Source organism: Cyprinodon variegatus, unplaced genomic scaffold (genome assembly GCF_000732505.1).
Source record: "Cyprinodon variegatus isolate N-32 unplaced genomic scaffold, C_variegatus-1.0 Scaffold6, whole genome shotgun sequence".
Lineage (NCBI taxonomy): Eukaryota > Metazoa > Chordata > Actinopteri > Cyprinodontiformes > Cyprinodontidae > Cyprinodon > Cyprinodon variegatus.
Genome location: NW_015150459.1, coordinates 2,912,513 through 2,926,149, shown reverse-complemented (window position 1 = coordinate 2,926,149; position 13,637 = coordinate 2,912,513). Strand labels below are relative to the sequence as shown.

General features: G+C 36.9%; 1 protein-coding gene across 1 annotated transcript in view; it reads left to right on the top strand.

Annotated features, from left to right (window-relative positions):
• Positions 1-6,789: 6,789 nt before the first annotated feature.
• The window catches only part of LOC107084598 (pyridoxal kinase-like), a 17,056-nt gene continuing 10,208 nt past the window's right edge, over positions 6,790-13,637 (top strand). The window contains exons 1-2 of the mRNA XM_015374520.1: positions 6,790-7,024; positions 10,256-10,310. Of these exons, the coding sequence (XP_015230006.1) occupies positions 6,944-7,024; positions 10,256-10,310 (136 nt within the window). The 5' untranslated portion in view covers positions 6,790-6,943. The remainder of the gene's footprint in view (positions 7,025-10,255; positions 10,311-13,637) is intronic.

The following is a 13,637-nucleotide window of genomic DNA, read 5'->3' as shown; positions in this document are numbered from 1 at the left end:
ATCTGAATAGTACTGACAGCTGGGAAGGAGCTAGGACCAGGAAGCAGTATGCTTCCTAGCATAGTGACCTCCTCACCTCCCTTGCGGCTGCTTTAAGCTATGTGGTCGTCCACAATCCTTTGCACCTTATGGAGTTTAATAAAACATTATTTCTTTACATGTACTGTGTGTCACACATGCTAATGTTATCACCTTTGTGTGTTTGGGGCTTTATAACCAATAGTTTTAGCTGTTCAATATATTTGTGTGACTTTTGTATTTGCTTTCCAGGAGGCTGTAGTCCCAATGTGACCAGCATCATTAGTGTGTGTCCTCTGCTTAATGATGTCTGTAAGAATGAAGGCTCTCTGGATTCAGTACAGCAGACCAGAGCTTATTTCCTACCCTGGATAGTGTTCTCACTGTTGACCCTGAGAAAGGTGAAAGGATAGGAGCCAAGATCAGGATGTACGAGCTTGAATTTGAGGTATTCAGGTCAGGCCCCAAAGAGATTAGATGTTTTATACCTCCAAATAAGGAGGTTATTTACTTTAGGTTTTTTTTGTAGAGTTTGGGGGTATATTTGTTTGTCTGTCTATCTGTCTGTGTAAAGGATAACTTCAAAACTTATGAACGTATTTTATAGATTATTTGTTTTACCAGAGGTGTTCCTCATGCCGAAAGAACAACTTATTTAAATTTTGTAATGATCCAGAAGATATGAGAGTTTGCACTATACAGTAGGTGTAAGTCACAAATTGGTGCAAAATATGCTGCTTGGCGGACTTCTGCGCTTTCTGATTGCTTTTCTAGTCTTATTTTTGTGTTTGCAGGTCTTTTTCAAGTTGCTGTGAATTAATGTATCTGCATGACGTTTGCACCCCACCCCCTACCAACCACAGTAATAAACTACTTTCAACTATTTCAATTTCCTTCAAAACATGAAAAAGTTGACAACCAAGAAGGAAAAATAATTATGTAGTTCATTTATTTTTAACACCCAATGTTGTTTAGAAATGCAAAATATTACTTTTAATGTGTATATTTAATTAACATGCAAACATCTTTTTTTTCACAGTGCTTTTCCCCTTGTGTTTAACTAAATGATGCTTTTCTGCTCCTGCATCCCCTTTACCCCACTGACCCTCAGTAGGGACTGATATAACTGCTTAACACTGACAGGGATTATTACTTTGCATTGCCGTCATAAACCTTAATCCTCCAATCTTCTTGAATTGGGATGCACAGGCTGACGAAAGAATTTAGCCCATTATTATTATTTATTTTTTTTTGCAATGCTTGATATAAAGAATTTTAAAAAAACATATTTTATGATGAAACTCTTGCTGTTTACATTTTAATTTATACTCTTTTAACATAGACATGCTGCACATTAGAGATGTGTCTAAAATGACCACAGTAAACATTGCCAGGGAAATGTTATTGACAAGCCTCTGTGAAGGTCTTCCACCACAGCTGCCTCATAGGCATGCTGCTGATGATTAGCTTTCAGCTCTTCCACCTGGTTTCTCTCTTCACTGTGTGGCCTCTGTGCTCCTCACCAAGGTGTGGGGTGGGAGGCTTTGTGTATGGATCATTCAGCTGCATGTCTTTAAGCGTACTCCCCCATTTTACGCTGAGACCTCGGCCTTCAAAGGCTGATGAAGCAAAGTCCCTGTTGTCAACTTGAAGGTCTTCAGATTTTTTTTTTCCTCTTTCAAATGCCCCGTCTGTTCTTGTCTTAAGAGCTGGAGTGGCTCTTTGAACAACTGATGTGATTCATTGTTGATTCTTTAGTGGTGAGTTTGTGAAAGGTGCCTCAAACTCATCAAGTGCTTTCTTTGCACACGGTCGTCAGGTGAACGCAAAGCTACACCCATGTGAATGAGTGTTTGAATAAAGGACAAAGACCCATAGAAATCAACTCTGATGCTTTTAAAGAGGCTGACTTGTTCAATAAAACAGGTTTACTTCAAATCATGATTAATGCTCCTATCTGATAAATAATAAACGCATGAAAAATTATCCCCTGTGCTTTTTTAAGTGCACTCTACACTTGCAATGAGCACATTTAAGGTTTATTATTAGTATTAGTATTTTTTTCTCTGAAGCATGTAGTGTATCTCTGTTCTCTTGCGCCCTCTAGTGGTCATCAACAATACAACACAATAGTTTTTAATTTTAGACTTAAATAAAAAATATATATACTTTTTCATTGATTATAAGCATTAAAAAACTGCTGAAAAATGAATATTTTGGTTTTTAATAAAAATATTTTTTTTTTGTTTCATTCAGGGTTGAACAAAATGTTTTACTTCATTTTATGAATGTAGAGATTGTGTGACGTGACTTATTTAAGATTTACAGAATTTAAATTTCATCTGAGTATTTTGATGGAGAAAAAATGAGGAGTGGTTTGTGACGTGAATTAGTGTGCAAATGATTGAATACATGCCCATCCCTCTGATGGAAGGGATAGAAGGAGCATTGAGCAGGTAAGCAGGACCATGATGACTGGAACAGCTGCAAAAGTCATCTGCTTTGGTGGGAAGATCTGATCAGAAATCTGACGTTTATTGGAGCGTGGCAAAGAAATAAAACTACTGTTGAAAGATGTTTCAGGTTCATACATTCTACAAGCTATGTAGGAGACAGAGATACGCAAGGGGGTAAGGATGATACCACATGTGTGAACTTTCTTGCCTACAGAACTAAATGATTTAGCTCAAGAAATGTGCTTTAAAATGTCACATTAAGGTTCAGACCTGAATCCTATCATTTTGGCCAAAACCTGAAAATTTATATTTTCCAGACATCTTCCATTGAATTTGACTGAGCTGGTCCTACTTTATAAAAAAGTATTGGTGATAATTGGTGATAAATGTCGGTCTCCAGATGTGCAGATCTGGCAGAAGCAAACGACTTGTCGCTTTAACTGCAGTGAAAGGTGGTTCTGCAATGTGACGTCTTAAGAAGGCCTGAACACAAATGTATGCAACACCTTTTAAATTAAAAATGCATTATCTATTTTTCACTAAACAATTTTCCACTCTTTAGTGTTGGTCTATAATATAAAATCCCAATAAAGCACTTTTAAATGAGTGGATATAAAATAAATTTATAAAAAGGAAAGGCTCCTTTACAAGTCACTATATATATATATATATATATATATATATATATATATATATATATATATATATATATATATATATATATATATATATATATATATATATTTATTTATTTTTTTTATTTATTTTTTTTTTTATCCCAAACGTATGTTTTGTAAATGTTAAGCAGTAGCACTGTTTTCACTTTTTCCGAGTAACAATCTACACAATAAAAATGTTGCCTGCATGTTCAGTACATAACGGTTTTGAGTTTAACTGTTGTGCAACTTCCTTCTATTTATTTTTAAGCATATTGGTAGCAGCCTTTGGGTAAACTTTGTCATAGCAAACACTCTGTTGCTGCTTAATAAGAGAATTGCAATCAAACACAGATAAAGCTTTAGAAGCCGAAAGGTGAGGATAATTAATCCTCAGGGACGTTTTAATACTGCAAATCAGAAGGTCCATTGATTTTAAAACTGCATGACCGTTCGTTGCACAGCATTATGTAATAATGGTTGCAATATTTGTCTTTTACAAAACACAGTTATTTGTAAATCACTCTATATATGTGGATAATATCCCAGGTAATTTCAGTTTCTGTTTTTCGGAGAGTATTGATTAAAAACTTTTGACTTTTGACCAGTTTTCAGATATCTGACTAAGACATTTAATTGCAAAAACCACGTCCCAATCTGCCACCACATTAAACCTAACCAGAGTTTTTATAGGACTGCCATCATAAAACTACTGTAATCTTTTAAAGAAAAATATGTTACCTACAATTTTTAAAAATCTAGATATATATCTGACTTTACACATAGTGCTACTAACTTGACAATGGTTTCATGCAAAGTAATTGGTTAAAGCGCTAAGCTGCAGTTAGCATGTTGGCAGCCTGTTTCAGATTCTTTGAAGATTCTCAGTCATCATGGTGAAGCTTGAAAAAGTTCAGTTTAAGCAACTGGATGTGAAGACTTTTTGCTTCTCATCCAAGCGGCTTCTTCACTTCTAACTAAACACAAGACAGCGTGTTAACGATCATTAACAGAAGAAAAAAAGCCCTCTTTTTTCCCCCCGAATTCTTTGTTAGACCTCCAGTATATTAATATTAATCTCAGTGCTCCCCTCCATCAGTTAGTAATGGGGACGCCTCTTGGATGAGAGACCAAACGCACGGCTGTCAACTCTCACCCATTGGGAGTGAGACTCACCCATCTCAATGTCTTGAAACACTCTCACTCCATATTCCCAATTTCTCACACTAAAAAAATGACAGAGATTAAAACTCAACTCCGTTCCACCTATTTATGCATAAAATACCATGGTGATCAAAATCCAGTCTGCGTTTTTAATACAACCTTAGTGCTAAACCACAAGGACTTGCCAGGTTCACATCCAGTCCGTATTCCCACCTATTCACTGTGCCAGATGTTGAAAAAAGACAGTTGCTATGAGGTATGTTATTTTTATTTTTATCTTATCTCATGTGCACTAGGATAATTCTATTTGTGAATTATTGAAGATTTTAAGCAATATTGTACTTGGGTAAATATGATTAAAAAATACATCAGCTTGCTTAAAGTATTGAAGTGGAGACTGAGTGTAGGATCACATCCAATGGTTTGTTTTCTCTTTACCTGGTGCTTTTTTTAGTCCCAATTTTAATCCTTGTTTTGCTCACAAGTTAAATAATTATTGCTTAGTCTAGTTTAATAATCTCCCGTTTGCATTTAGGAGTAATAAAAAAAAACACACAAATATTTTCATTCTTAAAGCTTTCAGGTTTGCCTCTCAAACCCATAGGAGCTCCACAAAAAGAAAAAGAGCCATTGCAATTTATTTTTCAAAAGATCAGCATCCCAAAAAAGACCAAACACATACAGAGAAGATGTGCAGAACATCTCAGTTATCCTGGATTCATAAAGGAGAAACAACAGGGATGCTCTTCTTTTATTATTACTTATTTTATTCATTTATCTTTATTTTGGTCCTTTGATTATGTTTAAAATTTAATTTCCATCACACCTTCCAAACTGAAACATCCAGAGAAATGCTGTCTCCTGTCATGGTGAGTTTTTCTAAAATATACAGCCTCCTAGAAGGTCTGAATTGTTTAGCTGTTTTGTCAATTGTAAGACAAGCTAATAACATAATGAATGAAGCTTTTAATCCTTAGCCTATTACCAAATATTCATATACAGTGAAGTTTGCATAGCTTTCGATTGCACTGGTTCCTGTTTCAGTGCCAGTAATCCAGTGATAACTTATTAGTTCCCCATTGTTTAATTGACATGAATTGCATAGAATAATTAATGAACAAAGTTGTGAAGTTCCCTTGTTTAAAGTTTTTTTAAGATGTAAGTATTTTGGTGGGGCTCATTCTGCTTTATTTCAATTCTCTAAAAATCACCAGAATGTAGAAAATAATGGATATTGTGAGAAAAATGTTCCACATAACTACAGACCACTTATTATTACTCAGTAACATTACTGTGCAATAAAAATTCCACATTTTTCCACTTTGCTTCAGTTAAATCCTCTGAAAACCTCCAACCTATAGCTGCACCTATCCTTATCTAACCCTGACAGGGTTTTCTGTCCAAACTATTTCAAAATCTCACCCCAAGGTTTGGTGAAAAGTTGGCAGCCCTGCAAACATCTTCTAGAAAACCATGTCCAGCTGCCTAGACTGAATTTTTCAAGCTTGCTTCAATATGACTCTTTGATCATACAAATTTCATTGCAGTTCCAGTCCAGTTGATGTGCAGAGACAGTTGAGAAAGGTTTTCCTGACTGAAATGAAGCTGCGGAAGTATGACTTGTCTGTCTTTCACTGTGGGTATCAATGTAAACCTTGAAACCAGCTGTATTTGTAGAAAAAGCTCAGATTTGTTTGACCAAAATAAGGTGGAAGACCTATAATACAGCTTTGCAAGCTGTGAAAAAAAAAGGCTACACAATACACAGCTGTGTAGCTGATATAAAATCACATGTACCGGTAGTACAGTTACCAATGCACCGTTATCTGAAAAATCTCTGTATTAAATGCAAATGGTATTTTAATAACATTTAAACATGTTACATGGTTATTTACATGACAATTAAGGTTGGAAGCTGTGCGTGTGCAACAAAAAAAAGATATTCTGGATAAACACGGCCCAAAAATGAAACATGTATAGAAGTTTTAGCCCTGATAAACACCTAATAAAAAAAAGGTAAGGGAGTTTTAAAAGCATTAAAATATGGTCACTTAAAGAGGCTAGACTGCTTTTATTTTAAACATCACTTTATTGTTCATTATATGTTTCTTTTTACTATTGGAATGTGTTACACAGGAAGATTACTGGTGGAACATTGTGATTTTTAAGCACTATTTTATGAATAATCAGATGTTACTTTATAAAATAAAAATGCAAAGATAAAGTATTTAGTTTTAAAGTAAAAAAAAAAAAAAGAAAGAAAGAAAAAGCATTTGGGTTTTTACGTATTTGAGGTTAACTTCAGGCCCCTCTAAGATCCGAATTCATACAAAGTGAAGACGCGGATGTTATTAATTAATCCTTATAACCTTAACCAAAACCGCAATTCAATTATCCTGATCTGTAGCTTTAAGCTGTCTGTGTCTAAGTTCCCATTTCTTCCGACTCCTTGAACGCCTCACTTTAGGTGTCCCTTTAGCTGCCTGAAGAAAAAAAGCTGCTACCAGCCTCAGCATCGTAAACGGCGTCGGCTTGTGTCCTTCAATGGCGGACCACTAATTTGCTAACTTTTAGCATTTCACTGAGCTTTAAATTCTGTTTTTGGTTTGATTTCATTAATCTCCCTCGGGTGTTTTTAAAAATACTGTCATGGAGTGTCGGATCTTGTCAATCCAGAGTCATGTTGTCAGGGGTTACGTGGGGAACAAGTCTGCAACATTTCCTTTACAGGTGAGGTTAAAAACCGTTGCTCCTGTCACCACTTTTCATTTACAGAAGATGTTTGCTTTTAGAAGCGACTTTAAACTAATGAATTCTATGACTTTCTATCACAGAACGGTTTAATGATCCAGACAGGTTCTCTTCACTGTATGAAATTAATGTGGAGATAATAGATTTTTCACTTTTTATAAGGTTAATCTGTAAATGTTTTCATCCCTTTTAAACTTTTCAACATTTTCTTCATTTTAAAAGACCAATTATGTTTTATTGGGACCTAATTAGTATGAAAATATGTGTAAATATAATACTTGTTCTGTACATTTGTATTCTGCTCCCTTGCTTCAGTTGACAGCTGCAGGTCTTGTAGTGAATGTCTTCTTTAGCCTTTCCACTGTTTCCATATTTTTGCTTCTCTTTTGTAAAACAACTGAATCTCAATTCAATTCAGTTTATTTCTATCGCGCCAATTCAACACATTTCATCTCAAGGCTCTTTACAGTTCACCAGATCATACAGTCAAATTGATTCAAATTTCTATATAAGGAAAACCAGTTGATTGCATCGACTCATTGACTTGAATGCAATCCCTCACACTAAGAGTGCTTGTAGCGACAGTGGAGAGGAAAAACTCCCTTTTAACTGGAAGAAACCTCCAGCAGAACCAGGCTCAGTATGAGCGGCCATCTGCTGAGGCCGACTGGGGTTCAAGGAGACAGAAAAAGAGACACAAAAAGCAACTGTAAAAGGTGGCCTCGTCTAGGAAACACACAGCCAGGCAGACAAGCTCCGAGCCAGCTCCCATGTCAGAGGATAAAAAGAACACATCTAGCCAGTCACAGTCAGAGAAACAGGACACTGGAAAAAACAGGCCAAATTCCAACATATATAAACAAAGGTGTTGATGGCAGCAGCACAGCTGGTATTTCTCACCAGGATGGAGTTACAGCCAAACAGGAACAGATGAGGTGAAGCTACTATGAGAAAAAGCAGAGAGAGTATAGCATTAGAGATTAAACTAACAGATTCTGCAGAGTGGAAGAATAGAGATAGAATGATGAAATAGGGGTCCCTATGTCCTCCAGAAGTCTAAGCCTATAGCAGCATAACTATAGAGATAGCTCAGGATAACCTGAGACACTCTAATTAAAACTTTATATTAAAGGAAAGTTTACCCTTAAAGGTTGACAGGATGTCTGTGTTTCCAAATAGTTAGATGGAAAATGACAATTTACACACAGTTTCAAGTCTTGTGATAGATTTTTCATTAGATCTAGAGCTGGACTTTGGTCCATTTTAGCACATGACTGTGATCTAAACCGGAGGTCTTCAACAGGGGATCCACAGAGGTATTGCATGGGGGTCGCTAAAGTTTTGGTTGATTAGACTTTTTTTTTTTTTATATTCCCTCCTGCAATTTTTTTCACTAATTGAAATGTCTTTAAATACACTTTAACATGAATTCAACACACTGTAGTAAACAGATAAATGGACACAGAAGATGTCTTCCAGTCCTCAATGCACAAATTCAGCGACGCACAGGAGCTCTTTTAAGCTGGGCACTGTTTCATTCACAACACCTGTCCCATCAAAGAGGAGTAGAATCAGAAATACTTTAATAATCCTAGGGAGGAATTACTTTTGTAATAGAGTGACTGTAGAACCAGTTTGATATAACAAATTTTGATACATAATATGTAATTAGGGGGTCCCCGCTCCAATTCTACATCAGTTTGGGGGTCCTTGGCCTGGAAAACTTTGACGACCCCTGATCTAAACCATCCATTGCAGTGTGTGTGTTGTGTTGTTGCAAGCTTAGTTCTTGCCATAGTTTTTTTGTTTTTTTTGCAGCCTCTAATTGGGGAAATAAAGGGCCAGAGACATCTCATGTTTGGCTCCATCCAAACAGCTTTAAATAAATAAATAAATTTAACTTTATTGATCTCACAATGGAGAATTTAACTCTCTGCATTTAACCACTTCTCTTTGGGGAGCAGTGGGCTGCCATTGTGCAGCACCCGGGGAGCAATCAGGGATTGAGGGTCTTGCTCAGAGACCCAGAGTGGCAGTCTGTGGAACTGGGCCCTATGCCCTAACCACTATATTTGTATCATTTGATGGGGGCAGCTTCTTTCACATTATTTTCATTGCTTTGAAACAAGGCAAACTGCAGATGGGAGCTTTTCCGAGTGTCTTCAGAAATGTCTCTGTTCTTCCCATGCTTGCAAAAAATAGGACAACTTTTTTACATTGACTGACTAGTAGATGTCATGTTTCTGAGCTGTGGATCTATTTGCTGCTTCTCTGATTAAAGCTGTCCTTGTCTGACTGTCGGATACATCTTGGTGGGTTTTAGACATGCTTCGCTCTTTTCATTTTAAGATGATGGATTTTTCAGAGGGACTCTTGGTGTTCATGATGCTCACTAATGTTCTCTAACAAATCGCTGAGGCCTTCATAGAGGAGCTGCTTGTATTTAGCTCAGTTTTTATTTTTAAGAGGTTTATTGGAGGCTAACACGAGTGCACGTCATGCTTTTTTATAGATTTTGATTTGTAATCGGCTAATCTTTCTGCCTATTTCACTTGCATTCTACTGTCGATCTGTATATTTAATGAACTCCAAATGAAATGCATTGAAATTCGAATTGTCAGTATCATTGATTAAATAAATACATCACGAAATTTAAGTTTTTGTAAATCACTGCAAACGGAAAGTTTTGAAATGACAGATCTTCTCAGTTCGGCTTTTTAGAAAATTTAATTTAATTCTATATGCAAAAAATAATTATAATTTATTCAAATTAAGTCTTTAACTCTTTAGTTTCTTGCAGCCTTTTAATGAATAACAAAATTTCTATTTAATAACACAAAACGGCAAACAATTTAAAAAGGTTCTGAACCAGTGCTGGGTTCCCACTGAGCTAAAAGCTAAAAGAAAATGTTATTTTCAACATGATATCTACTTTGAAACATTAAAGATTTTGTATTAAAGGCAGACCTTGGTCTTGGCTGGGCTTAAATTGTTCTAAAAAGATAGTTTCCCAGTCCCGTTGTTGATCCATTTACTGTACGTTTGCGTTAGCGGCCTCTCCTGGTATCACCTTTTGGAGGGAAAACAGAACTTGATCCTCCTTCCTGCTGTTCTCACTGTTCAGTGTAACAGAGACGCCTATTGGGATCAGCGTTTGTGGAGATGTTATTGTTTTCTCTTTTCACAGCTGCTCCATTCCTGTTTTTCCAGGTGCTGGGCTTTGAGGTGGACTCCATCAACTCTGTGCAGTTTTCCAATCACACAGGTCAGTGTTGTGTCCTCAAGTAACATCGGGATGCTCAGTCAATTCATGGTATCAAAGAAGCTCCGAGGCCCTCTGTGTTTTACAGCTTCATACATGTTCAAACACATGAGGAAGTTGGCACATGTAACAGCTGTAATTTGTACTGTCTCTTTAAGATAGTGGGGTATTGCTACGCGCCACTGCTTCTCTGTAGAGAGTAGGGGAAATGTGCCGCAGAAAGATACAGGTACTAATATTTTCTTTGTAATGTTAGGGGTTGTTTGGACAAAGCCTGTTCAACCGGGCTTTGTAAGGTTGGTGAAGAGCGTGTGGAATTCCCAGTACCACTGTGGCTGGTGGTTTCTGACAACCCTTTCCTTCCTTAAACGCAAAGCATTACAAAAGACCATCAATCTTCATCCTATGCTGATTAAAAAATCACCAGATCCCTTTATTTGCTCATCATCATGTGGCCTCAGGAAACAAAAGCAGCTTTGTTTTCATAAGAAACCCCCCTGACCACATCAGGACAGTCAGCTGGACTGCAAAGCTCAAAGGTTTTACATGCAAAAACACTTGAGCAAAGTGGCCGTCGTGCTAAAGATTTCTCTCAATCTTCATTTTATGCCACAAGCTAAAAACTGGATGTAGTTTATTTGAAGCTCCTTGGATCACCGTTAAACATGAGTCCTATTAAACCTAAAGGGTTAGCAAACACTAGAGTTGAAGAAGAAACTTTTGAACAAAATGGGGTTAAAAGGAAAAAAGATCTAAAACAGGATGGTTTTGCTTTTGTTTTTTATTTAAATTTTGTCTTAAATAATTCTAATTACACATAAATCCCACGCTAGCAAGAATTAGTGGTATTATTGTGTAATAAATATGTGAGAAATGCAAAGGGTTATCAATACTTTTTCCACTTGTTGTCCTTTTTTTTTTTAACCTATGTTAGGGACCGGGTGCTGATTATCAACAAAATGGGTTTTATTTCCCCAAAGTAAAAACAATCCAAACAAGGATTACAAGGCCCTTAAAAGAGGTCAAATCAAGAGACTAACTTAGGGCAAAAATATCAAAGTTAAACATACAACTTCAAACTAACTGCACAAACAAAGGGGACTTAAATACTGGCTGATCAGAGCAGACTGACACACTGAGGAAGAGTTAGGAAGAACATCTACACATATTTAACAACAAATAACTAAACAGTTAGCTTAAGGATTCATTTTAAATTACTATTACTAAACAAAATGAACAAAATAAGCAATGAGTATGCCAGCCAGAGTCCTTTGCATTCTCCCACAACACCAGAAAAGGAAGCACAAACAATATTAAGCATTTAACAAAATGAAATAAACAAATGTTAACCAAATCTGCACGCTACAATTAGAGCTAATGTCTTCTAATATTGTCAAAATAAAAATAAACAAACCAATACATTTATGCCACTGTGTGTTAAAACGTGAAAAAATGGTTGTGTGGGGTTACTGAACATGTGACCATCACAACCTAAATAAAGTTTTTAAAAAGAATCACTCATTCATTTAAATGTCTGGACAATCCTGTGAGGTTTTGTTTTTGGCTGCAGCCCACTGGTTTCCCAGAAGTCCAGCCTTGGTCTGGCCAACATGTGGTTCCGACAGCAGGACAAGAGCTGAGCAGAGGAACACCACCATCTTAATGATGGCTTAGTCTTCCAAGAAGACATGTTAAAGCTGATTCTGTGCCAACGGGATGAACTAAGGTTATGTTTATGGGTTTCTAAACTAGTCTGGCCTGTCATGTCCGTTCCTTCAGTACTGATGGAAACAAAACCATTTTCATAGCCAAATCTTACTCTTTATTTATTTTTTAAACAAAAAAACCCTCTCTGATAAGTGATTCAAAAAACTAAAAGAGTGACTTCTTTTAGTTTGGATTTAAAGCAATGTGTTTAGACACAGTGTACCATTACTGAGCTCAGAGGAAAGCAGTGAAACACCGAGTTAATCTGTACTTTGTCTTCTAAGATGTTCTATGTGTGCGGTTTATCTGTCTGTGTTTAAAGGAGGTCATCAGGTTCAGAGACGTGGACTTAGTGTTTGACCGAAAGATGAGAAGTTAATGGTTTTCTAAAGGGCAGGTTATACTTCTGCAACCGCACACATCTAATGCTGCTTGGGTCTGGTCAAGAACCAGTTTTGCTGATATGCTTCTGCACCGTCGGCCTGGAACTTCTAGGGACGTAAAGCAGTTTCCCGCCAAAGCACAAAGGGGGGACTATTCGAGAACACGCGAGAACTTCTAGGGATCGCACCGAATCGAGAAGGGCGACCAAACAGGCAGCCGGAAAGGCAAACCAATGACCAATCATAGCTGCTTTTTGTCTGCGCACTTCCGCTTGAGGTTTGCCACCCTCTGACGCGTACTCAGGATTTTTGGCACAGAGACGGATTTGACATTTGCAGAGGCTATGCATCAGAAGCATAAATGGGCCTTAAAACCCGTCTCCTCCAGGTTCATTCCACAGAACAGAACTGAGCGCAGCGGGATCTCTTCTTGGACCTCTTTTAAAATAAATATCAGTCAAAGTATCTTCATTAATCTTTTTTTCTTTTTTTTGCTTCATGCTGCTATTTATATCTTGTCAGAATATTAAACTTAATCAGGATTATCAAATAAAAAAACTCTTAAAACACCTAGTTAGGAAAGTAAGGAATATATTATTGATTATATTAGCATAAACTGGTAAGGAAGGATCTGAAATGAGCTGGATTGCATAATTATCTGTGCAGTTGGACTTGGGACATGGATCCAAAGACAGGAGCAAATTTCCATGTTGCCTAAAGCAGCTTTACATATTTGAAAGAAACCCTGGAGTTTATTAACTCATCTCTGTTATGAACAAAACATTGAGCTGCTCTGGTGTCTAGTAGACCTGCTTAATTTTGTCCTTATTTTTTTTCTAAGAAAAGAACTTAAATGGTTCAGCTTTAGAGGACAATATTTGGTTTATTAGAAAAAAAAAAGTTGTGCTTCTTTGTTTCGGGGATCATATGAAGTGGTTAAGAGCAGTCGGTTTCTTACATTTTAAAAACACTTGTGTGTAGGTGTTGATTTTGTCCATGACAAGATGGGGATGAAATCAACATAGTGTGAGTTTTAGACATCCAGACGAAGACTAGCGGCGTTTCTCAATTGACGAGAACGCGAGTACGTACTCGCGTTCTCGTCAAGTCGTTTCTTGGTGAGAACGCAGGAAGATCGGACTTGACGAGAACGCGAGCACGCAAGCACGTATGTGTATTGGAGCAGAAGCGTACTCGTGACGTCATCACAGGCAACGTTGTTTAGCATTTCTTTAACAGT